We start from the raw sequence: 26,717 nt of genomic DNA on the forward strand, positions 1-26,717 counted from the left end.
AATAAAAACTACCACCCTAAAGCAGGGTTAATAAATAATGAAGTAAATTGCATATGACTTCAGCTATGCTATAGCAGAGGATGAGGTAAGGAAAGGCAGGGTTCAGAGTGCCATTAGATCTATAGATGTCTGATTTTTAAAAAATTATTATTCAGTGAGAAATCTCAGAACTGACTGTAAAACTCATTTACAGTATACAGAGCCCGATTCTCTTTCTGAAGATTAATGTTAGTTTGCTTATAACTTCAGTACAGCATCGTAGCCAAATGAGTCAGTCTATTTTCTTAGTTAGATCCATTGTTTGTCTAATCTCCCAGGGCAGAGAGAGAACTAATTTACTACCAAACCATCTCCACCCTTTAAAAATGGAGAGTTACTTCTTCAACCAAATAGTCACTTGTGTTTCAGTCTGAACTGGCTTCTTCCTAAGGCCATGACTCCTAATTTAGCTACTCACTAACCAGTGATTCAAAGGTCTAGTATCTCCAACTTAGATTCAGTGACCTTAAGTGAGAACATTTTGAATTAACAGGATGGGTCAAAATAGGGAAGAAAAAATACATCTTTTTATCTTCTAAATCTATGAGTATCATATACATTACAACATAGGTTATATATGAAATAACACAGAATATATAGAATTACTTTTTTTTTTTACTTGCTAAGTCTATACAAGTAAGAGTATCATGTATATAACATAGGTTAGCTTTCAAATTTTGTTTTTAATGCCCTTAAGAGCATTGCCCCTTTCCCTCTTTAGTCATTCCTAACATGTTATTAAGTGCACTCTTACCTACTCTTGGTCAAAAGTTCCTCTTAGGAATAGTTAAAAGTATCAGTGATTTAAATCTCAGTGTGCATTTAAGTGTGCATCAAAGATTTGCTTCTAGCCACAAGAGAGTAATAGGTGCCTGGCTTGTTCTCCTACTGGAAAAAAACTCTAAAACTACAGGTGACAAAGCTTTTCAGGCATTGGGTAACAGGCAGCCCACAGCTGTGATCTTTGCGAGAGAGGAAATATATGAGGTATGTTCCATAACTATCCCATAACTGTCCTGATTTTTCTGCTGAAAGGCACCTTTTTTCCTGGGGTGCAAGAAAGTGGAACCCATGCAGAGTAGTCTCATTTAAGGAGAAACTGGACTTTTGGGCCGTTGAAGCAGCTGAAATTGGCAGGATAGCATATCTGAAAGTAGGTAGCTGTGAAAAAGGGGGCCCTAGAAGTTTACACGGGGATTCACCATGGTTCCTTGGCTGAATGCTGAGATGAATAAAGACATGATAAGACTACACAGCCTAGTAGAGATTGCCTGCTGCATATCATGCAGTGTTGAGAGACATCAGAGTTCCATCTCAGTGGGGGTGGAGAGACCTCATGAGGCACTCCAAGCATTCATTTTAGATTTTAGAAAGGCCATCCCTTTAAAGTAAGGGGCACACCTTAGTGTAAAAAGCATATTTTAGGTCCCATATTACATACTCAATAAAAACAAAGCAGATAGGCCAAGGGAAATTTACAAGAATTAAACCAAACTCATTAAAAGAAGACAACAGCAATGCCTGGGTGGCTCAGTGGTTGATTGTCTGCCTTTGGCTCAGGGTGTGGTCCCGGGGTCCTAGGATCAAGTCCCACATCCGGCTCCCCTCTGCCTATGTCTCTGCCTCTCTCTCTCTCTCTCTGTGTCTCTCATGAATGAATAAAATATTTTAAAATGAAAGAAGATGACATAATCCAACACCCATTTAAGGAAGACCAGACTATATAATTTTCAGTGTAGAACATACAATAACAAAAATTAATAGGCAAGTGAAAAGCCAGAAAAATGTGACTCAGACTCAAGAAAAAGCAATCAAAAGAGACTGACTCTGAGATGGCCCAGTTGCAGGCACCGGTGGGAAAATGTTTTTGAATAATTTACAATTATGTTCAAGTATTTAAGGGACAATATGATCACAATGAACAAATAGGTGGAAATTTCAGTAGAGAAATGAAAGCCCTAAGAAACAAAGTCTAGGACCAAAAAGTCTAATGTCTGAAATGAAAAATTCACTGAATGAGTATAACAATGGAATGGAGTAGGAAAGAGAAAAGGATGATAAGCCTAAAGATAGACGTTATCTAATTTGAAGAACTGAGAGAAAAGACTGAAAATTAAAGAAATGTAACCTCAGATATCTGTGGTACAATGCCAAGTAGTCTAATATATGTGCAAGTGGAATTCCAAAAAGAGAGAAAATGTGATATATAAGATTACATATATGTATACGAAAAAATACTGCACCCTATTTGTCCAATATGATAGAACACATCGATTTATAGACCCCAGAGGGTCAGAAAGCCTCAAGTGGAATAAATACGAAGCATAGCATACCTACATACATCATGGTCAAACTGTTTAAAAGCAAAGATGAGAAAAATCTCTAAAGCGACCAAAGGGAAGAGATACATTAAATACAGGTGCACAAGAATATGAATTACAGCTAATTTTTTATTAGCAATAATGGAAGTCAAGAGACAACAAGCAACTTTTTAAAAATGCTTAGAAAAGTTCCCACAGAATTCTATAAGTGAAAAATGTCCTTCAAAATTGAAAGAAGAGCTGTTCTTTGTTTCCTCTTCTTCCCCTTACCTTGGGAATAAGGACTATAGTTCATGAGTATGGGCAAAACTGAAACAGAGCAACCCCAATAAAGTCTAAAACCAACTCTTGACAGGACCAAAGTGAGCCATAAGAAAATTCAACTCTCCCTGTAAAGAACATAATATCATTTAGGGTCTCTATAAATTCTTATCCATTATATCCAGCATCAAACCTAAAAATTAAAACAAAACAAAACCCCAGAAGCAAATCAACAGAAAAGAGACCCAGAAGTAATTTAGAGTTTTGATTCGAGTTACCAAAATAACTTTTAAAAGTTCACAAAATAACAGATAATTTTAACAGAGAACTGGAACTCATACAGAAGACTTACATAAGAATCCTAGAACCGAGGGAGGGGAAAGGAAGCTTGTGACCAGAATTAAGAATAGACAGGCGGTTTGAGGAACTATCTAGAATCAGCAGAAGAGTGGACTTGTAAACAAGGAGAGAGGTCAACAAAGAGTCTCCAGGTAATGCACAGAGAGGATTAAAAGGATATAAAATATAGAAAGGAAAATAAGAGACAGAGTGAAAATGTCTAGAGGAGAGAGAGGATGGGACTAAAGAAATATTTTTGAAAATTTTCCAAAAAAAAAAAGAAAAGAAAATTTTCCAAAATGATGAAAGAAGGAAATCCACATACTTAAGAAATCTGTGAACGTGAAGCAGAACAAATACAGGGAAAACCATTCTTAGGTATATCACACTTAAACTGGTGACAAAGACAAGGTATATTAAAGGTGCATGAAAAGACAGACATAGTAGCATTGTGGGACAAACCATCAGCTAGGGCTGGCTTTTCAATGGAAACTGTTGAAATCAGGGGATAGTAGAATGACATCTTTAAAAAACAAAAAAAGGGGGAAACCTGGGTGGCTCGATGGGTTGAGCATCTGCTTTGGGATCAGGTCATGATCCCAGCGGCCTGGAATTGAGCCCCAGGTTGGGCTCCCTCCTGAATGGGGAGCCTGCTTCTCCCTCTCTCTCTGCTGCTCCCCCTATTCCACTCCTCCCCCATTTGTCAAATAAGTAAATCTTAAAACGAAATAAAAAATAAATAAATAAGAAGGGGTGGTGGGTGGGACTGCTAAACAGGAATTATTTCTTTTTAAAGATCCTTCAAAAATGAAGACCAAAAAAAAAGATACTTTCAAACAAAAGCTAAGAAAATAAGTATTAAGCTAGTTCTTTAGGCTGAAGGAAAAGTATACTATAGATGGTATTATGGAACTGCAGGAAAGAATGAACTCTGTGAAGGGTAAATTGTGGGAAGATATAAAATAGTATTAACTGTCAAAATGGTTATTAAGTGATTATAATATCTTGTGAGGTTTAAAACATGTAGAAGGAAAATGCATGACATCACTAGCATAAAAAGCAGGAGGGTGCTCTGATTCCAAGTTAGATGGAGTAGGTATACCTTGTGTCTCCCACCGAATACAGAGATAAACTTGGAAAGGATGCAGAGAAGCTATTGGAAGACTATGAAAAGTAAATGGTAGTGAGTGGACTGAAGAAAATGGGAATTTTAGGTACTAATAAGTTATGGTAAGTTTCTTATTTTGTATTTCCTGTAGCCTGGCCCCAAGGTAGCTAAACCCTTGAAGTGGGAACCTTGTATGAATAGAGATACCCACAGGAGAAGTCTCCAGAGAAGCTCTCTGGTTTTGATTCAAGGAGCATGAAAGGGACTTCTAACATACCAGAGAGTGTGGGAGAAGTCCCCTCAGTGCTCTCACCCCACCCCATCTCTCTTATTTCTGGGTCTCCTGAAAAGTCCTATATTGGTGTTGTCAGTAGGGACAGTAGCATCAGTGAGAGCCCACATGTGCCTAAAACTCTGACAGAGGAGAAAATTCCTCTCCAAAAAGGGGAGCTGTGGTCTCAAGAAACCAGGACAAAATTCCATTGCCCCTTTTTCCCTCCCTTTCTTTCTTTTCTGTTGTGTGGCTCCAGAAATAGTTATAGTCACAGAAAGCAAATGGCAGGACGAGATAACTAAAGACAGTTTCTGGTCATAGGACCAAGAAGGTAAGTCCTTGAGAACCAGAAAATACCTGGGAAGTCAGAGAGAATGAGAAACCTGGAAGAGAGACTCCGTATCTTTGTATTTAAACTCCTGTGCCTACTCCCAAGCTGTACACATGTGGATCTGACTCTAAATATCATACCAAAGACTTCTGAGAACAGAACTGTGAGATAGACCACCTCCCAGGATCTAGACAAACCACTGTGTCTTACATGTATGAGGTCGGCATGAAGAGCATTGCAAAGGCTTTGAAAATTGAAATAACATCAGAACATGAGCCATGGAAAGCTAGTCAAAATTTTTAGCCTGAAACTAACTGGGTTGATTGTATGCTAAAACAAGACTATCAACAATCTCTACAGGACTTAATCTAGACCCAGAATCTTCTTACGATCTATTCAAAATGTCCATGATACAACGAAAATTACATGGCATACAAAGAACCAAGAAAATTCCAAGTCATATAGAAAAAGATAATCTACAGACACTAATTCGTAGATGACACAGGTGTTGAAATTATCAAAGACTTTTAAAGCTGTTATTATGAAACAGCTCCAAGAGGTAACGATGAATACTTTTGAAACAAATGGATGATAGAAAATACCAGCAAAGAAACAGAAAACAGAAAGAGTAACAACACAGAAGTTTTATAACTAAAAATATACACACTGTCTTCCTTACACTGATATAGAAGTATCTCACTAGCCCAGACCAAGAGCAAAATGGAGATGAAAGTGTGAGTGAACGTGAAGACAGATCAGTAGAAATTATCCAACCCTAAAAAGAGAAGGAAAAGAGATTGAAAGGAAATGAACAAAGCCTCAGGAATCTGTGAAACAATTCTACAAGGTGAAATATGTCATGGAATCCTAGAAGGAGATGAAAAACATCCCACTGAAACAAAAAATATTCACAAAAATAATACCTAAAAACTTGCTAAATTTTATCAAAGGTATAAACCTAGAGATTCTAAAAGCTCAGAAAACCCCAAACAGGAAATATCCAAAGAGATCCATGCCAAGACACATCACAATAAAACTCCTGAAAGCTAAGGGCAAAGATAAAATCTTATAACCTGACAGAATCAGATGATGCATTATTTATGAAGAACAAAGGAGAATGATGATTTTAATGACTAGAGATTTCTCATCAGAAATTATGAAAGCAGAAGGAAGTTAAACAATGTTTTTATTATTTTAAATATCTTATTAGGAGAGTACGCAAGTGTGCATGCAAATGGGGGGAGGAGCAGGGAGAGAGAGAGAATCCTAAGCTGACTCCAAGCTGAGCTAGGAGCCTCCAGTCCACGAAATCAAGAGTTGGATGCTTAACTGACTAAGCCATCCAGGTGCCCTAGACAATATTTTTTTAAAGCTCTGAATGAAAAGAAAATTCAGCCCGGGTTGAATATCCTTCATTAATGAAAGTGAAATAAGGACACTCTCAGACGAAGGAAGATGAAGAATTTACCATCAGGAGACCTTTTTAAAATAAATGCTAAGAGAATTTTTGAAGACAAAAAGAAAATGATATAAGGAGACCTGAAAAACTTGGAGTGAAAGAAAGGCAAGGAAGCTGGGTAAATATTATAAACTACTTCTCTCCAGCTATTTAAAACATATTTGAAAAAAAAATGATGATTGAAGGCAAAAAAGGGAACAGTCTGAAAGTGTTTTCATTGTGTATAGATATAGTACATATCAGGTGGGGAGGGTAAAAGGACTTACATGGTGATAACTTTCTACATCCCACCTGAATTTGTAAAATGTTTATGTCAGAATCAACTGCACAAAGTTATGCATATATAATACAACCCCACTAACAATGACTATACAGAGAGGAAAGAATGTAAAAAATTAAGATGTTCAAATAATCCAAAAGAAGGTAAGAAAGGGGACCAGAGCAATGAAAAAGAAAACTAGGAGGCAAATAACTAAATGATAGACACAAATCAAGATATTATCAATAATTATATAAAATATACATATATGGTCCCAACGCAAAAATTTAAAAGTAAAGATTGAAAAAGTAAAAATACAAGACCCAACAATATGCTATCTATAAGGAACTCACTTCAAATATAATAATACAGGTAGATTAAAAGGAGAAGGAGAGGAGAAGATACATCACGCAAACACTAATTAAAGAAAAGATGAAGTGGATATGTCAATATCAGAGTAGGTATCTGAGGAAAAACACTTACCTGAGATGAAGAGGGATGTGACCTAAGTATAAAAGGGCCAATTTACTGAGAAGAAAGTGCTAAATGTGTATGCACCAAACAACAGGCTTGCAAAACATATGAAGCAAAATTTGACCAAACTGAAAGAAAAAGCAGACAGATTAACAATCACAGTTGTTATTAACATTTCACTCTCAGTGGTCGGCAGAACGAGCAGAGAATTAAGATACAGAACTCAACAATACCATCAACCGACTGGATTTAGTTATTTATAGAATGTCACTCTACAACAGCAGAATATACATTCTTCTCAAGTGAACATGAAGCACTCACTAAGATAGAGGATATACTAGGTAGTAAACAGTAACAAATGAAAAGAAGCAAAATCATACCAAATATGTTCTCTGAGTGAAATGGGATGAAATGGAAAATCGATGAGGGAAAGAAATCAAGAAAACCTCCAAACTTCTGGAAATTAAGCGATATACACCTAAGTAACATATAGGTCAAAGAAGTCTCAAAGGATATCAGGAAATACTTTGAACTGAGTAAAAAGGCATTAATATGAAGCCATGTTTAATACACATTCTAAGTCAAGAACAGATACTGTAATCTCTAGGTTAACCAATACAGAAATAACACAACAAATCACTTTTCCAGTTACCTATTGCTACATAACAGCCTGCCTCCCAAATTACTGCTTTTTAAAAATTGTTATCTATTTTTTTAAAATTCAAGTATAATTAACATCCAGTGTTTTATTAGTTCCAGGTGTTCAACATAGTGATTCAACAATTCTACACGTTACTCAGTGCTCAAGGTAAGTGTGCTCCTTAATCTCCTTCATCTACTCCATCCATCCCCCACCCATCTCCCTTCTGGCAACTACCAGTTTGTTCTCTATATTTGTCTTTTTTAAAAAATATTTTATTTATTTATTCATGAGACACACAGAGAGAGAGGCAGAGACACAGGCAGAGAGAGAGAAGCAGGCTCCCTGCAGGGAGCCAGATGGGGGACTCAATCCAGTGACTCCAGGATTCTGCCCTGAGCCAAAGGCAGGCGCTAAACCGCTGAGCCACCCAGGGATCCCCTTTTGTCTTTTATATTTTGCTTTTTTCTTAAATTTCGTGGATGAATGAAATCATATGGCATTGGTCTTCCTCTGACTTATTTCACATAGCATAATACCCTCTAGGTCCATCCATGTGGTTTCAAATGGCAGGATTTCGTTCTTTTTTATGACTGTATTTTCCATTTAAGTTCCTGTTTTTAAAAATTGAGATAGAATTAACATATGACTAATTTTAAGGGTACAACTTAATGATTTGATATGCGTATATATAATGAAATGACTACAATAACTTTAGTTCACGTCCATCACCACGCGTAAAATTTTTTTCTCATTATGAGAACTTTTAAGCTTTACTGTATAACAACTTTCAAATATGCAATGCAATATGGTTCGCTATAGTCTCCAGGCTGTATGCTACATCCCCAGGATTAATTTATTTTATAACTAGAAGTTTGTACTTTTAGATCACCTTTACCCATTTTATCTGAGCCTTATCCCATCAATGACAACCACCGTCTGTTTGTTGTATCTATGAGTCACTAAAAGAAACAATTTAGATTCCACGTATATGTAATGCTACAGTATTTTCTTTGACTTATTTCACTTAGCATAATGATCTCAAGGTCCATCCATGTTGTTGCGAAAGACAAGATTTCCTCATTTTTAACGGCTGAATAATAACTCCATGATACACACATTCACATTTTATCTCCTAATGGACATTTAGGTTGTTTCCATGTCTTGGGAATTGTGAGTAATGCTGCAGTGAACATGGGAGTGCAGATATCTTTTTGAGATAGTGATTTAATTTCCTTTGGATAAATGGCCAGAAGTGAAATTCTTGGGTCATATGGTAGTTCTAATTTTATTTTTTTGAGGAACATCAATACTGTTTTCCATAGTGCTGTACCAGTTTGCATTCCCACAATGCACAGAAGTCCCTTGTCTTCACATCCTCATCAACACTTATTTCTTGTCTTTTTTTTTTTTTTTTTAATAATAGCTACTATAACAGTGTAAAGTAATATCCCACTGTGGTTTCGACTTGTATTTCCCTGATTAGTGATGTTGAGCACCTTTTCCTGTACCTGTTGGCCATCTGTAGGTCTTCTTTGGAATAGCGTCTATCAAGGTATTTTTCTCATTTATTAATTGGACTTTTTTTTCCAATTGGGTTGCTTAAGTTCTTTATATATTTTGGATATTAATCCCTTATCAAATAAGTGATGTGCAAAGATTTTCTCTCATTCTGTAAGTTGTCTTTTCAAAGGCAACTTTCTTTGCTGACAGTTTTCTTTGCTGTACAAAACCTTTTTAGTATGATGTAGTCCTACTTATTTTTGCTTTTGTTGTCAAATCCAGAAAATTATCATCAAGACTGATGTCCAAGGACTTACCATCTATGTTTTCTTCTAGGAGTTTTGTGGTTTTAGGTATTACATTCATGTCTTTAATCCATTTTGAGTTGATTTTTGTAAAAAGTATAAGATACTGGTTCAATTTCATTCTTTTTGTAATGTGGCTGTCCAGTTTTTCCAGTACCATTTATTGAAGAGACTATCCCTTTTGTATGTCCCTGGCTCCTTTGTTATAAATTAATTGAGTAAATATGTGTGAGTTTATTTCTGGGCCCTATATTTGTTCCATTGGTCTATGTGCCTGTTTTTATGCCAGAATCATTGTTTTGGTTACCATAGCTTTGTAATACAGTTTGAAATTAGTAAGTGTGATGCCTTCAGCTTTGTTCTTTCTCAAGATTATTTTGGCTACTTATAGGGTCTTCGTGGTTCCACTCAAATTTTAGGATTGTTCTATTTTTGTGAAAATGCCATTAGAATTTTGATAGGGATTGCACTGAATCTATAGATTGTTTTAGGTTTGTATGGACATTTTAATAATGTTAATTCTTCTAATCCATGAACATGAAATATGTTGCCATTTACTGTGCCTTCTTCAATTTCTTTCATCATTGTCTTAGCATTTGGTGTACATGTCTTTAACCTCCTTGGTTAAATTTATTCTCAGGTATTGACACAATTGTAAATATGTTTTCATAAACCTCTTCTTGGTAGTTCATTACTAGTGTATGGAAATGTAACTGATTTTTGTATATTGATTTTGCATCCTGAAGTTTTACTGAATTAATTTATCCTAACCATTTTTTGGTGGAGTCTGTAGGCTTTTCTATGTATAATATTAAGTCATCTGCAAAATGAGATAGACTTCTTTCTTTCTGATTTGGATGACTTTTTTTCACCTTGCCTAATTGCTCTGGCTAGAACTTCCAGTACTATGTTGAATAAAAGTGGCAAGAGTGGGCATCTTTATCTTATTCTTGGTCTTAGAAGAAAACCTTTAATTTTTTCACTGCTGAGTACAATGCTAGCTTGGGCTTGTCATTATATGGTCTTCATTGTGTTGAGGTACATTCCCTCACTTTGCTGAAAAATTTTTTCAGGAATGGATGTTGAATTTTGTCAAATGCTTTTTCTGCATCTATTGAGATGATTATATGATTTTTTTTATCCTTTATTTGTTAATGTGGTGTATCACATTGATTTGTGCATGTTGAAACATCCTTGCATCCTGGAATGAATCCTAATTGATCATCGTGTAAGATCATTTTAATGGGTTATTATATTTGGTTAGCTAATACTTCATTGAGGATTTTACACCTTTGTTCATCAGAGATATTGGGCTGTAATTTCTTTTCTTGTAGTGACCTTGGCTAGTTTTGGTATCAGGATAGTACTGGCCTTATAAGTTTAGAAGTATTCCCTCCTAATTTTTGAAAGAGTCTAAGTAGGGTTGGTATTAATTAATCTTTAAATGTTTGGTAGAATTCACTGGTGAAGCCATGTGGTCCTGTCTTTTATTGTTTGGGAAGTTTTTGATTAATGATTCAGTACAATCTTCTATCTAGTAATAGGTCTAATCAGATTTTCTCTTTCTTCATTATTCAATTTTAGTATGTTGCATGTTTCTAGGAATTTGTCCATTTCTTCCAGGTTTTCCAATTTGTTGGTGCATAACTATTCATAGGACTCTAATGATCCTTTGTATCTCTGGGATCAGTTATAACATCTTTTTCATTTCTAATTTTGAGTCCTCTCTCTTTTTTTCTTGGTGAGCCTAAAGATTGGCCAATTTTGTTTATCTTTTCAAGAAATCAGCTTTTAGTTTCATTGATCTTTTCTACTATCTTTTTAGTCTCTACTTATTTCCTGATCTTTGTTATTTCCTTCCTTTTACTAACTTTGGGCTTTGTCCTTTTTCTAGTTCCTTGAGGTGTAAAATTTCCTGTTGCTTAATGTAGGCATTATCACAGTGAACTTCTCTTAGAACTGCTTTTGCTGCATCCTGTAAGTTTTGGTATGTTGTATTTCCATTGTTACCTGTCACAAGATATTTTCTATTTTCTGATTTCTCTTTTGATTTCTTTTCTGACCTATCATTTATTCAGTAGGATGATGTTTAATATCCACGTATTCGTGGATTTTCCAGTTTTCTTATAGTAACTGATTCCTACCATTTGCAGTTGGAAAAAATGCTTACTATGATTTTAATCTTCTTAAATTTATGAAGACTTGCTTTGCGGATTAACATATGGTCTATCCTGGAGAATGTTCCATGTGCATGAATAAGAATGTGCATTCTGCTGCATTTGGATAAAATATCCTGTAAATGTTTAAGTCTATCACTAGTAATCAGAAAACTACAAGAATAGAACAGAAATAATCAACCTTTGCATCCATCACATAGGAAGAAGTTAAGTCAGTAAGTGTTGGTATGGCTGTGGGGTAGGTAATGGACACTCATATGCTGCTTATATGTCTGTAAATTAATAGAGGCTCCTTGAGGAGCAGTATAGGAGTGATGCAGTAAGGTTCTGTAAACACATGGTAGGATAATTCAAGAATGTTTGATTTACAAAGAGACTATTTTTTGAAGGTGCAGGCAAAGGAGCTGTTACCACCCTCAGACTGGAAGGAACAGGAAGTGACAGTTCCTGGAACCCAGAAGGAGTGACTCTTGCAGGGGTGCAATCCCCTTCAGTTGAGGGACACAGAAATCTTGAGGGGAGGAGAAAGAGGTGAATAAATACATGAACCTTGCTCTACCTTAAATATTCTGCTGGGGTTCTCTGCTGGATAAACCCAGTCAAGAGCTTAAAAGGCCTTTGATGTGGTTCATAGATTTAGCTTTTCAGTGTGGGTCTAGGGTGAGAGATTTGGAGCGGTAAATGGAAATACCTGGCAACATCAGTAGTTAATGATGTTGAAAATATTTGTGCCCCACAACTAGCTATCTCACTGCTAAATACAGCTAAGGAAATTTTGTCACATGTATACGAGGTCACATGCATGGACAGTAACATTATTGAGAATAATCCAAAATAACTCAAAATTTTATCAGTAGGGGAATGGGTGGTGAAATGTGAGATGGACATATGATGAAATATTGTACAGCAATTCAAAGGAATTAATCCACATCTTTGCTTTTTTACATGGATGTGTTGGAAAATGATGTTGAGGGAAGAAGCAAATTGAAGAACGAGGCAACATAAGTGTAGCCCTGTATTAACTGGGAATACTTTTGGCACCATTAATAGAAAACCCAGCCACAGTGGTTTAATCAAAGAGGAGATTATTTTCCTCACATCCAAGAGTCAGACTACCCAGAGCTGGTGCAGCTGCTCCAGGATGTGTACGAGGATGGTTCTTTCGCTGCTCTTAGTGTATGGTGACACTTCTAGGTATTTGGTAGCATCCCCATGTCTGTGTTTAACGTGACATCAATGCAGATTACTTAGAAATTCAGCGAACTTAAGATTTTTCCATCTCTTTAGTATTAGTTTTCAAGTAGATGTGAAATGAGTAAATATTTTTCAGGTCAGGTGAATTTAATGAGTAAGAACCTGAGAAAATGTGTACCTTTCACATGGATGAACTATGGCACCCCTTTGGTGTATGTTTCAGGGAGGTGAGATCCTTTGTGACTTGGGAAGGTGAAGGCATATTAGTGTAGGTACCAAGCCCACAGTCTGACCACGACTGAGCCACGCACCTCCTTACGCCATCCAGTCCTCATCTATGGAACAGTAAGAGTGCAAACTCTAGCTCCTTCCACTATCACAAGAGGGTTTTAGTAAGTGTGGCTTTATAGACAAATGGTTTCTACCTCTGACTTGTGGCTGCTTGCATCTCTCTGTATTTGAGTGTGTTACAATCTGTTAAAAAGGGAAAGGGGAAATAGAGGCAGTCTTACCAGATAATTTATTAATAATACGTATTTATTCTTATTATCTGCAAGGCCTATTAACTGTTGTCTTGTGGATTGTGAATACTTCTGTATCAGTTTAGACAATTTAAGTATTTTTAGTTATGTGTCACTACATGATAGAAAATATTTCTGTCAAAAACATGGTCCTGGCAATTAGAAAAATCTGATTTTTCCCCCTCATGTAGACTACCATTTTTGTATATGTAAGGCACCATAATAAATGCTTTAGGTAAATAATAAACATTATATTGGCTACCATTTATTTTAAGTATGGCACACACTAGACATTGTAGAAACTATGCCTTAGTTCGCTAAACCTTGTAACAACCTTATAGGTTTAATTCAATAGGTTTATTAAGAAATAGGTTTTGTTAAATTAGCTAAATGACTGGCATACAATAAATGCCCAATTAAAGATGATTTTTTTAGTATGATCATTATTATGTTCACGCCATAGAGGCAGAGACCTGGAAGGTTTTCTAAAAGCTGCACAGCAAGTAAGGAGCAGAGCTGGAATTGGAATTCAGGTCTGCCTGGCCACAAAGCTCAATTAATTATAAAACTTTACAACATCTTTTTTCAAAATAGGAAACTAAGTTTCAGAGAAAATAGTTATAAATAATAATCCTGTATTTCAGGACTTAGGAAAGACACTGCTGCAGATGGCTGGGTTCCTCAGAAAGCAGACACTGAGGCGGAGATGAGCACACTGGGCATTTCTTAGGGAGTGCTCTGGGCAGCGACACCTGTGCAAGGGAAGGAAGGAAGCAGGAGTGGGCCAAGGGAGGAGAAGGGCTGTGGCGCAGTCTCGGTGAAGGCCTCTGCCAGCAGGATGGCCCTTTAGGCTTCTCTGGAGTTGGGACGAGGTTCCCTGAAGCTGGGACCTTTAAACTCCTCGGCTGTTTCGCTGTCCCTGCAAGCAGCTGGGGGAAGGCAGCTTGCTTTAGTGGAGAGAACCCTCAAGGAGGCCCGTCTGCTCCCTGCACTCACAGCTGCCTCCGGGGCAGGAAGTCCTTTACTCCTTAAAGGGAGGTCTCAAAGGAGCCTCGCCAGAGAGGCCACTTCTGGAAACAAAATTTTAATAAGAACAAAATTTGCATTTTTTCCTTCCATGCTATGATGCTATTCCTATTTATCTAGAAACTGATTTAGGGACTTTGCATATTAACTTTACTTTTTTTATTTCCCCAATTTAAGTCCAGTCTTGGTTGGCCACAGCTAACCATGAATATATTATAATCCTGCCACTGATATGAAAGGTAATGATATTACCCCTGACTGGATGTTACAGTATTACTACTGAAGATCTTGGTGTCCCATTTTAATTCCTTACACTGGGGGGGCGGGGGCAGGGAAAATTGTACATCTGCAACTCCCAAAATTGGCTTAATGCTAATGAGACCTGAATCCGTGATGAGTAGAAATTTACTTTCAATTCAGTCTAAATCTCTTCTAAAAGATTTCACATGCTGGGAATTTTGCAGATTTTCCTCTTGTAACTGTGTTTTGTAGGAAGGCATAGTTGAGGTTGAGCCCTAACCCCCACAAGGAAAGATAAGTCAATCTTTCACCATTCTCAAGTGTGGAAATTTAAATAAACAAACCACTTCACCACACTCTTTCTTATGATGCAGTCTCACAAAGTTTTATTTTTTCTAACATTTACATCCTTAAATAATAGTAATCCTATTGTCTCTCTTAATAATAAAGTATTTAAGTTTTCCGATCTCATATAAAATACATAATGTATGGGTATGTATAATGTCTGACACATACTAAGCATACTAAGCATTAAATGGCAGTAACCATTTAATGAGTTGGTGTCATTATTCATAGTTTTGCCAAAAATATAAAATTGGCAGCAACCAAATGTTAAAATCAATTCTCACAATCAGATCTCTGAATGTGAAATCAAAAGCAAAACCATTCGAGGGGTTCAATTTGTTTAGTAAACATTGATTCTTGTAAAGGCTCTAAGGTTTTGTTCTTTTTTCAGAATTCCAAATTGGATCTATCTCTGAAGATGGCATTATTCTGAGTCAGTCTTAGGAACAATCTGTTTTGGGGCACCTGGGTGGCTCAGCAGTGGAGCGTCTGCCCTTGGCTCAGGACATGACCCTGGGGTCCTGGGATCGAGTCCCATGTTGGGCTCCCTGCATGGAGTCTGCTTCTCCCTCTGCCTGTGTCTCTGCCTCTCTGTGTGTGTGTCTCTCATGAACAAATAAATAAAATCTTAAAAAAAAAAAAAGAATCTATTTTACAGATGAGGAAATCAAGACCTGGAAAATGCACACACTAATGACATCAGAGCTGGAACCTAGGCTACTTTCTACTCATGGTCATTCGAGATGTGAGGGACACGTTAGGGGGCGAGAGGGAGGAGATAGCATAAAACAGTGACATGGATTTCAAAAGGGAAAAAAATAAAGGAGATTAAAGTGTCTGAAAGATTCCAGGAATAAAGTTCATGGAAACAATTATGAAATAGCAGTTGAAAAGAAAAAGGTGATAACACTATTCTATTGAGAGAAAACCGGAGATGATGCCACTCCTGAAAATGTCCTCATTTTATTTCACGGTAAATTAAATACTGTAATGCAGTATTAAAAATTTGTTATTTTTTTTAGAATATTGATAAGATAGTCTGAACTTACAGGTACAGAAATAGAGCATTGCTCAAATGGTTTAGAATTAGTTTCTCTAATAACTAACAAATGTGTCACATAAGTCCAGTATAACATTTTTATTGGCACTTGAAATAAATGTATTACTCACTAGTGGATGTGCCAGAAAGAAAATCCCCACCCTACTTCCACCCCCACAGAGCTACAAATGATTATTTATTAAGCAGTGACAGAGTGACTTGGAGTGCAAAACAGAAGTCATCATGGTTATCTGTGTTCCTAAAGATTAACTTTCACATAGCGTTGAAATCAAAAAAAGGTTGGGCACTAAGAAACCAAAAACTCAGTTTTTTCTCTGGTGCTTGAAATTGTAACTGGCTTAATTTCTAAGTGATACCCTTTTAGACTATTAAATATCCTGTTTTCCGTATTTACTAAATACAATGAAGTTAGGTATTAGCTGAAATATCTCCCACAGGAAAGCTTTCAAAGTTGAGAGTGTAGCCTTCCTCACTCATCATTTATCCAACCATTATGTATCCTAGTCAAACCGGGGCGGGAGGGGGGGGTGTCTTTCCCTTCTGTTTCCAGTAGACTTAAGGTGTTCTGAGAATTTTCAGCATCCAATGATATTACCCTAGAACCAGGTAAAGTTTACATGAAAAGAATTTAGCTAAAGTTTCTGACTTCAAAAAAAATCTTGTACACTCTTCTGGACCAAGCACTATACTAAGCTATACATAGCTATTGGTTGGTTAGTACCCTAGAAATATTGGTTAAGGAATTTCTCTGTTAGGATGAAAGTGTGAGGAGCAGTATGGTATTACTCCCCAGAGAAACAAGCAAAGCTAAAGAAAGCTATAAAAATACAACCTTTATTTAAAGTCTCTGGAAAGAGTCCTAAGGGCTCAGAACCAATGAAGAAACATTTACTCAAGGAAATCTACTAAAACTCAGTAAGAATATTAAATCATGACCCATTCTCTCCCTTACCACCTGCCCCTTGCAGCCCCAAGTTAGCTCAGCTTGGCAGACACTCCACTCTGGGCGAAAATGGCCAAGAAGATGGGCTGCCTCTCCCCTCAGCTACCAGATAAGGGTCACCATATCTCATCTGAAGGACAAGCCACCGGCGTTTCTCATGCCCCCACCTCTGAGCGTAAGTGGCTACATTCTGGTGTGAAGCTGAGATAGTCGAGGGTTTTCTCCTTCCATTGAGCCCCACAGGATAACGACTGTATCCTGGAAACTGCAGACTGGAATATTGGGGCCCTGATGTCCTGCATGCCAGCTCACTTACAGGGCAGCATTGTGACAATCAGCCCGGAAGCCCAGGGGCTACTGCCCTATCCAGCACTCAGAAGAGCGGCTCAGATGTTGCTCAAGGGAAGAATCACTCCCTAAGAAAGGAGAGCTTGCGACTTCTCCCTAAAGGAGTGGACTTTATTTGAAAGAGAATGTGGAGAAAATCAAGCCTAAGTTTATCCTCAAAGACAATAGCTCTTTTTAATTAGCAACAAGCTAAACAGGGAAAGGGCTAAGAAGGGCCCTCTCCTGGTCAGAATACACCTCAAAATCTGGCTTCAAAGCTGCCCCTGTCCAAATTTAATTGTCAGATTGCTGGGCAATTCATGCCTTGGGGCATGTCATGAACAGTAGAGCCATCAAGCAGTAGGCAGTGGAACCCGAGCGTTGGGTGTAGTACCAAACGCAGGAGATAGCGCATCAGACTAATCAGGAAAGGAGGCTGCTAAAACGGGGCCTGCTAAAACCACTGTCATCTCCAGAGGACTGTATATATGCCCACGACTATACTCTTGGAGGAGCAGCATCAGGGTTTCGCAATCTGGGGGAAGCAAACTTCACGAAAATAGTCTTGCCATGTCACTAAACAAATAAAAAAAGCAAACAACATTAACAAAAATTCCATGCGGGGAGAAAGTGAGAGAGGAATCATTTTCCAAAGCTGCTGTATTGTCTAAAATACCCAGTTTTTTTTTTTTAGATTTATTTATTTATTTATGATAGACATAGAGAGAGAGAGAGAGAGAGAGAGAGAGAGAGAGGCAGAGTGTGTCACAGGTAGAGGGAGAAGCAGGCTCCATGCTGGGAGCCTGATGCCGGACTTGATTCCAGGACTCCAGGATCGCGCCCTGGGCCAAAGGCAGCGCTAAACTGCTGAGCCACCCAGGGATCCCCTAAAATACCCAGTTTTTTTGTTTTTGTTTTTGTTTTTTTTAAATACCCAGTTTTTAACAAAAAATTGTGACAACTCCAAAGACATAGGTGAAGTGTAACCCATACACAAGAAAAAGAGCAGGCAATAGAAACTGTGAGAGGGACCGGAAGTTATATTTAAGTCTTTAAAGAAGCCATTATAAATATGTTCGAAGAACTAAAGGAAACCATGCTTAAAGAAGTAAAGGAAGTTACCTTTCTCTGACTGACTTGTTTCACTTAGCACAATACCCTCGAGGTTCCATCCATGCCTCTGCAAATGGCAAGATTTCATTTTTTGATGGCTGAATAATATTCCATTGTATGTATATGTGTGTGTGTATATCTCTATCTCACATCTTTATTCATTCATTTAATTGATGGACATCTGGGCTCTTTCTATAGACATCTCCCATTTTCCATTCAGTGATGTAATGAGCCCTGGGTGTTATACACAACTGATGCATCACTGAACTCTAACCTTTGAAACTAATAATATACTATGTGTTAATTAACTGAATTTAAGTAAAATATTAAATTAAAAAGAGAGGTAAAGGAAGCTCTGAAGAAAATATCTCATCAAGGAGAATATCAAAAAGAAGATTCAAATTCTGAAGTTGAAAAGTACAGTAACTGAAATAAATTCATTATAGTGGCTCAACAGTCAATTTGAATGGGCAGAGGAGTCCTTAAAGGTAAGTGGACAGAGGTTATGCAATCCAAAGAGAAAAAAATGAAGAAAAAAAAACAGAAAAATGTGGGATACTTTTGGGTCCACCAATATAATGAAAATACCAGAAACTGAGGAGAAAAAGAAGAGAAAAGATCTTCCAAAGAATAATGGCTGAGAACTTCCCATGTCTGATGAAAAACATTAATCGACACATCTAGGGAGCCTAATGTATTCCAAGTAGGAAAAATGCAGAGATCCACACCTTAACATATCCTCGGAAGAATGCTGAATGCCAAAGACAAGAGAGGTCTTGAAAGGAGCAACAGGACTTGTCATGTACAAGGAACCCTGAAAAGTGAACAGCTGACTTCTTATTAAAAAACAGGGAGATTAGAAAGTAGTGGGATGGCTTATTCAGCACTCAAACAAAACAAAATAAAATGAAACAAACAAAAATCCCTGTCAACCTAGAATCCTGTATCTAGCAAGACTTTATTTCAGAGGTAAAGGCAAAAAAAAAGACATTTCTAGATAGACAAAAGCTTAGAGGATTAACTGCTAAGCCAACCAACCTCATAAGAAGTACTGAATACATTTCTTCAGATTACAAGCAAGTAAACCCACATGGAAATCTAAATCCATACACAAAAAAACCCAAAAAGCAGTGGTAAAGGTAACTATGTAATTATAAATATATATTTAATATTATATATGTAAATATATATTAAATATCATATATAAATTATTAAAAATATAAATGTACCTTTCTACTCATGATTTAAGAAACATTGATGTAAAGAAGTATCTGTATAATTGTTGGGCTTATAAGTGACAGAAATGCACCATATTTGACAATAATAACACGAAGGTGGTGAGTGGGAGCAGAGTTGTACTGGAGTTAGAGGTAATGCCAGATGGTAACTTGAACCCAGAGGAACAAATGAAGAGAACCAGAAATGATAAATAAAAATGTAAACAGAGCATCCTCTGTAAGTATAAACTTGATCGTTTTTCTTCAACAGACATATGATTACATAGAATAATTATATACTGTAATGCATATAAGATGAAATACACATAACAATAATAGTATAAAAATGGAATATAATAAAGCTATATAGGAGGTAACATTTCCATATCTCACTGCAATTTAGTTTTAAGTCTAAAGAGATTCTTATAAGATGTATATATGGTAAGCCCCAGAGCAACCATGAAGAAAATAACTCAAAAATATGGTGAAAAATCATTAAAGTGGTTTTTTCCTATGTGAGTCCTATAGAAAACAAAAGTAAAACGGTGGATACTTCTGTTCAATACACCAATAATCTACCAACAGTGAATATGAGTGGATTAAATAATCAAAAAGCAGAGGCTGTCAGACTGCATAAAAACAAATATAGCTCCTAGTTGTAACTCTGTGACCTTCGACTAGGTTGGCAAACTTTATAGGTGGTGGTGGGGGGGTTAAATCTGGGCAACTACCTGTTTTCATAAACAAAATTTTATTGTACCACACTCACACCTATTTATTTATGTATTGTCTACAGATGCTTCTGCATTACAATAGCTGTGTTAAGAAGCTGTGACACAGACCTTATGGCTTATAAAGCCTAAAATACTTACTGACACTTTACAATAAAGTCTGCTGACTTTTTTTTTCTTTTAAGGTTTATTTATTTATTCATGAGAGACAGAGAGACAGAGAGAGAGAGAGACAGGCAGAGGGAGAAGCAGGCTCCTTGCAGGGAGCCCAATGCGGAACTCAATCCCAGGACCCGGGGATCATGACCTGAGCAGAAGGCAGATGCTCAACCACTGAGTCACCCAGGTGTCCCAGTCTGCTGACTTCTTATGTAAAGGAAACCCAGTGTAGAAATTCTTCTTCAACTGATTCTATTCCCCAGGAGAGTAAGAAGTAAGGCCATCATTTAAGAGTGAGATGAGGAAGTCTTAGAAGTTTGAGGACAGAGAATCATAAAATAGATATCCAGTGAAAAAGGTAGTAAATGTACCAGGGTAATCGAATAGAGTTGTCAGATGGCACTAAGCACCCCACTTAAGGAGAGTGGCAAGTGTGCATGTTTATCTTTCTTTGAAAGAGACCTGCATCCCAAGAGGTGCTTAAAATGGATTACTTGGGTTTCAAAATTGGTTCCAAAGATACAGGAACATTTTTGATCCCAACTAACTAAAAATTAAATGTTAATTTGAAACTTAAGTTTTTCTACTTTCAACTGCGTAAAATTAACACCTGGTTTACATTTTTATCTGTGTGGTTTTAGAGGGGTCAACCTGGAACTTTTTTTTTTTTTTTAATTTTTTTTTTTATTTATGATAGTCACAGAGAGAGAGAGAGAGGCAGAGACACAGGCAGAGGGAGAAGCAGGCTCCATGCACCGGGAGCCCGATGTGGGATTCGATCCCGGGTCTCCAGGATCGCGCCCTGGGCCAAAGACAGGCGCCAAACCGCTGCGCCACCCAGGGATCCCAACCTGGAACTTTTTAAGAGAGAAGAAAAATGATTTGTGCTATCTTAGAATGAGTATTCCAGAAGATACACCCTTCTTATGGTAAAGCATTGTAATCAAGTCAAACAGAGCAGGAAGAGACTTATACTCTAGATAGAATTACCAATTTTTAAATGATAAGGAAAATCTTACTTATTCTGTTGATACTACATGCAAGAAGGAAAACTTAATCACAACAAATGCTGCTCTATTTATTTTCAATCTATAATCTGAAAATTATACTGTACTTGTCATGGAAGTAAAAACATACTCAGAATATGCAGATAAAAATGGACTCTGTAGTATTTCTTTCCCTTGAAGTGCTCAAAGTACTTTGGGGCAGATCACTATATTGAGGAATTCAATAATCTCTTTGGAAAGCAAGTATTTTATCAGTTTGCACAATTTTCATAGTTCATCCTAGTATTTGAGAAATGCATACAAATTAGTTTGATTAGAGGAAAAAAAAAATAGTGGCCTATTCAACCAGTAAAGAAACGTGATCATCTTTAAGACGAACTGAGGTAAAAGGCTAGTTAAATAAACAGGTAGTAGTGGTTTTTTTTTTTTTTTTTGAAACTAACATTTATTAAACACCTTCTGTTTGCTTAAGTATGCTAGCAGTGAAACACAATCTGTTTAAAAAGAAGCACCTCTTCTCCTAGCCTATTCTAGTTTAGTTCTAACTCTTAAGCCCATTTATATTCAAGGATATCAGGGCAGCTTGGGTGGCTCAGCGGTTTAGCGCTGCCTTCGGCCCATGGTGTGATCCTAGAGACCAGGGATTGAGTCCTGCGTCGGGCTCCCTGCATGGAGCCTGCTTCTCCCTCTGCCTCTCTCTATATATATATTACTCTGTGTCTCTCATAAATTAATAAAATCTTTAAAATAAATAAATAAATTGAAGGATATCAGAAAAAGAAATGTCTTGGTATGGCACTTAGGATAAAATGTCAGACACCAATTCCTTCCAATTCCTTCCAGTGATACATGGTTGAGTATATTCTCAGAAAAGAAATGATGCAAGTCTTACTGCTTTGGTATAACCAAGAGCAGAAATTATCACTAATTATAGTTCCTTATGCTTTTCTTCTTTTCTACATGTTTTTTCCCTTTGCTTGAGGTTTACCTTTCAATGTTTAGAGATCAACTGCATCTAAGTATGGCAGTAAGTCAAGCAAGATTTAACTATATTCCCTGTGAAAGTGGGCCTGCCCTTTTGTACCTTCACTTTTAAAATCTGAATATCATTTTGATTCTGAAAAAAAGCAAAACTTGTATTACTTCTTTAGATTGATATGAGAAATTATTTGCCACATGCCACTCACTTTCATAACATCTTTAAGAATGTTACACACAGGGACATGTCATAGTTCCCATAAGTGTATTACATGAAAAAATTTAAGGTACTCTGTGCTTTCTATACTATTGTCAAAATTTTCTTTTTAAATTTACATTTTAAGTATTTTCCTTAGGCTTTTAATTCATAATGCAAAAATTTTATGTTTTACAATATTTATCCTTTGCATTCTCTGAAATAGTTTAAGAATTATTAATTTCCTAGTGTAATATAACTAAAAAAAATAAATAAGAAATTGCTTGTAATAATGGAAGGGGAAATGAGGACTAAATGAACAGTACTGACTTATGAACACTTTATAAGTTCTGTAGGGTTCACTGTGACAAAGGAAAAGTTCTTTTTTAAAATTATTTTACTTTATTTTTTTCATCCTGATAAGTGCCCTCTTTAAGCCCCATCCCTATATTTGCCCCATCTCCCAACCACCTCCCCCTGGTAGCCACCAGTTCTACATAGTTAAGAGTCAGGATCACAATGTTTTTAAATGTCAAAGATTATTGGATAAAACTTTTATTTTGAATGTGATTTAAAATCACAGAATCAAACTTCAGAATCACTTATAATTTAGTGCTTAATCAAAATTAACATAAAATGTAAAAAATTATATTTTTAACTCAAACTGACAAACTACTTTCTAAAGAAACTTTCTGCTCTATGCTATCATAATTTCTCCTATGGAGTATCAGCAAATAATGTAGTTACACTGTGCCACAAAGAGTTAAAAGCAACATTTGTAGATAATTTGAGTAAGATATACACATACATCACTCAAAACAAACATTAAGGTTATTTTCTCTGGAAAGTTAGCTTACAAACAAAAAGAAGAAACCCAAATCCACATATTGTAATAGCCGTCCTCTTCAAAATTCTACTATTCCATGTAGATACTTCTTCCATTAATGGGATATGAGTTGGATCATTTTCTCGCTCATTTTGCAACTAATATTTAGTACGAGAAAATGAAAAGAGTTAATATACAGTACACAAAATATTTTTGATTTTAAAAAATATAATATCCATGTTAATTTAGTTGATGTAGAGGCAGCCAATGCAAGATTCCCATGGAAGATTTAAAGTGAACACATATCTTAAAAGACAGTCTTCTCCCCCTAGGATCCCATTATAGTAAATTATTAGTTTCACATCAAGAATAAGTGCTTTCATAGATTATTACATTTTAAAATCATGTTTTTGTATCAGGAGATAAAGTTATAAAGTTCCTTGAATGTGAAAGTTCCTATTTTTACCTACAAGCAATGACAACTGTTATTTTCCCTTCTATATTAATATCAAATGATTTCTTAAAAATGTGAACCATTCTTGTAGCATACCTACAATACATGAAATTTAACAGAAACTAGAAGATTTGATGCTACTGCTAGAAGTTTAATCCTTTATTTAAACATAATTGCAGGAACAAATACTAACAAAACTTAAGTGGTTCTTTTAGGACTTCTCAGCAATGAAAGTACACGGCCCAGTCAGTTTCTAAATACTCACACATAGAACTCTGTTGCTAAAGAGAAGGCCCCCCAACTCGTGTGTGTACGTTGTGTGTATGTGTATGTATGAGAAAAAGAAAAGGGGAAGATAGATAGTTCATGGGGGAGGGGCATAAGAGGGAGAATGAGGAGAAGCCAAAAGATCCTCAAAAGATAAAAAGAATCAAGCACATTTATAGAGTGATATATACTAGAAACATCCTGGGCTGGAGTGGTGACATAAATATTTTCAACATTAGCAAGAATAACTACTCCTAAAATCTACAGTGTAAATATTTAATTTAAAAAGCCTGCAAAATTAATTTTAAATTTACAGCAGAAAACAGACTTCAATGCCAATCTCATTAATACTGTATTCTTGGCCTAACTTCCAAATGGCTTCATTCAGTAACAGATTCCTTTTTGACACTGATGCTCCATTTACTGAATCCTGAGACAGCCATTCCTTTTATTAACCAATTACTTAGCATGACCCTTTCTGACAGGAGCCTGTCAGTGTGTTGCTTTGAAAGAGAGTGATGTGGTGTTAAAGTCTAGCCTTGACCTCTCCTACCCTCTCTCTTTGTTACCTACATCTATGGTATCTCATATACTTTTAAATTTGCTTCAATTATTATTGGTAAACTGAAATAGCCTAAGTTTAACAGGCATAATAGCATACTCCCAAATCTGGAAGCCGTCACAGTTCTCTAAATCAAATCTCATTATGGTGATTACTATTTAAGACTAATCCAGAAAAACCAATGTAATAGCTTGTTCCAAAATGAAGACTTTCCTGACCAAAGAACTGTATCTGCTATTATTATAAACCAATAAATGTGTTTTCAAGGCTGGTTCCTATATAGAAACATATAAATTCAAGGTAGAGAAGGCCAAAGAAAGAAGACTTTGCATTTAGCTACATAAAGCTAAAATTTCTCCTTATAGGTATACATTTTTAAAATAAATATTATGGTACCTGATTGAATTGTTTGTTTTAGAATCAAAGTCACCCCTAGAGAAGTGTTTCTTAATTTCATGCCTTTAGGAAAAACCTTTTCTCTCTCTCTAATTTCATCTCAGTCTTTCTTCCCTACTCCCCAAATGTTTTTAGTTCATCTTGAAGAAATCAAATAATTACCAATCCTGAGGCAAAGATGTCTTGGGGAATTTCCTACACTAAACATTAAAGGATGATGCTCTGCAGGAAGTATCTCTATGTAAGTCCTTCCAAATCTCCCCTGGATCCTCATGAAAAATATCATGCTAAGTAAAATCAATACCATTTTCCTTCACCTTCTTTGAGATGATGAAGGTAGTAAAGATGAGCGGTGCTGTAATTCTCAGGTTGTCAACAAGTTCAGAAAGTAGAAAATTAGATTTTTGTATGAGAAAGTTTGTTTGAGGAGTGGTGTGGATTAAAGGAACACAAAAGTGGAAGGAGAATAGTTAGGAGACTAATGTGTAGCACCGTTGCCTGTGAATGAATAAATGTCAGGGATAATACAACTTCTAAGATGCCTCTTTCTCTAGAAAGAAGGCATCTTCTACAAGAGTCCTGAGATATATTGCTCATTTCCCCATTTAAAATGTATTTATTCCCCTATTATTTTGTAAAATTTGCTTCACAATTTTCTGCTCACTTTTTAAAAAGACTCCTTTTAATCGAGCATATGTTAATAGGCAGAATGACAAATTACCCGGAACACGTATAAAATTGATTTTGAGAAGAACTTTGATAAAATACTAATGAAAATATCAAATGACTTATGGTTGAAGATGCACAAATTGAATGCCTAATCTAACATTCATTTCAGCTTATAGATACCAAAGATACTTATTAAAACAGACTTGGGGAAATCAAAAGCAAGTTCTTTTGCCACATGAAAGTGTTTTCCTTTATTATCTGTCTTCAACAGAGTTCCCCATTTCAGCAACTTGGATCTTGTTATAGCCAATTTTTTTTATAGCCAATTTTTTAAGGGGGGGAAATCATCTATCCTTAAATCCAGATACACAGTTCTTATGTGTACAGAAACAAAAAAAGCCCATACTCTTTAAGTCTAGAAAATAGACTATTTAATCTAAAAATCTATCTTATCAATAGAACTGATAAACATGTCATTTTCATCTGCATATTTATATGCAAATATATTTTACAAATATAACTTCCTATCTTTAACAAGTTGATACTTGATTTGCATTATTTTTTTGACTGGCTGCATATCATTATAACAAACTGGTGTATCATAATTCATTAAATCATTCTCCTGGCATAGGCCATTATGATATATACAATTTTGAAATCATTAAACTATTGAAGGATACAAATATTTTTATGGTCCTTGGCATATCTTGCCAAACTGTTTCTGAAAGGGGTTGTGATACCAGTCTCACATGAAAATAGCAGATTGGTGAAGAACCAATAATGGATAGGGTGATGGATTCTCTCTTGCTAATTTAAAAGGTGAAAATAATAGATCTTGTTCTTTTAGTCTGCATTCATAAGAATGAATGACCCACAAAGTTTGTTTCTTATATTTCTCCCTCCCTCCCTCCCTCCCTCAGTTCGTTCGTTCGTTCGTTCCTTCCTTCTTCCAATTGTCTAGTGGGAGCTTAACTTGCTCTTGTCCAAACTGCTTCA

At 36.2% G+C, this 26,717-nt stretch overlaps 1 protein-coding gene across 1 annotated transcript in view; it reads right to left on the reverse strand.

Annotated features, from left to right (window-relative positions):
• Nucleotides 1-23,378: 23,378 nt before the first annotated feature.
• ASZ1 (ankyrin repeat, SAM and basic leucine zipper domain containing 1) overlaps nucleotides 23,379-26,717 on the reverse strand; it is a 52,220-nt gene continuing 48,881 nt past the window's right edge. The window contains exon 13 of the mRNA XM_041728037.1: nucleotides 23,379-23,531. Within this exon, the coding sequence (XP_041583971.1) occupies nucleotides 23,379-23,531 (153 nt within the window). The remainder of the gene's footprint in view (nucleotides 23,532-26,717) is intronic.

The sequence above is a fragment of the Vulpes lagopus genome, chromosome 13 (assembly GCF_018345385.1).
Source record: "Vulpes lagopus strain Blue_001 chromosome 13, ASM1834538v1, whole genome shotgun sequence".
Taxonomy (NCBI): Eukaryota; Metazoa; Chordata; class Mammalia; order Carnivora; family Canidae; genus Vulpes; species Vulpes lagopus.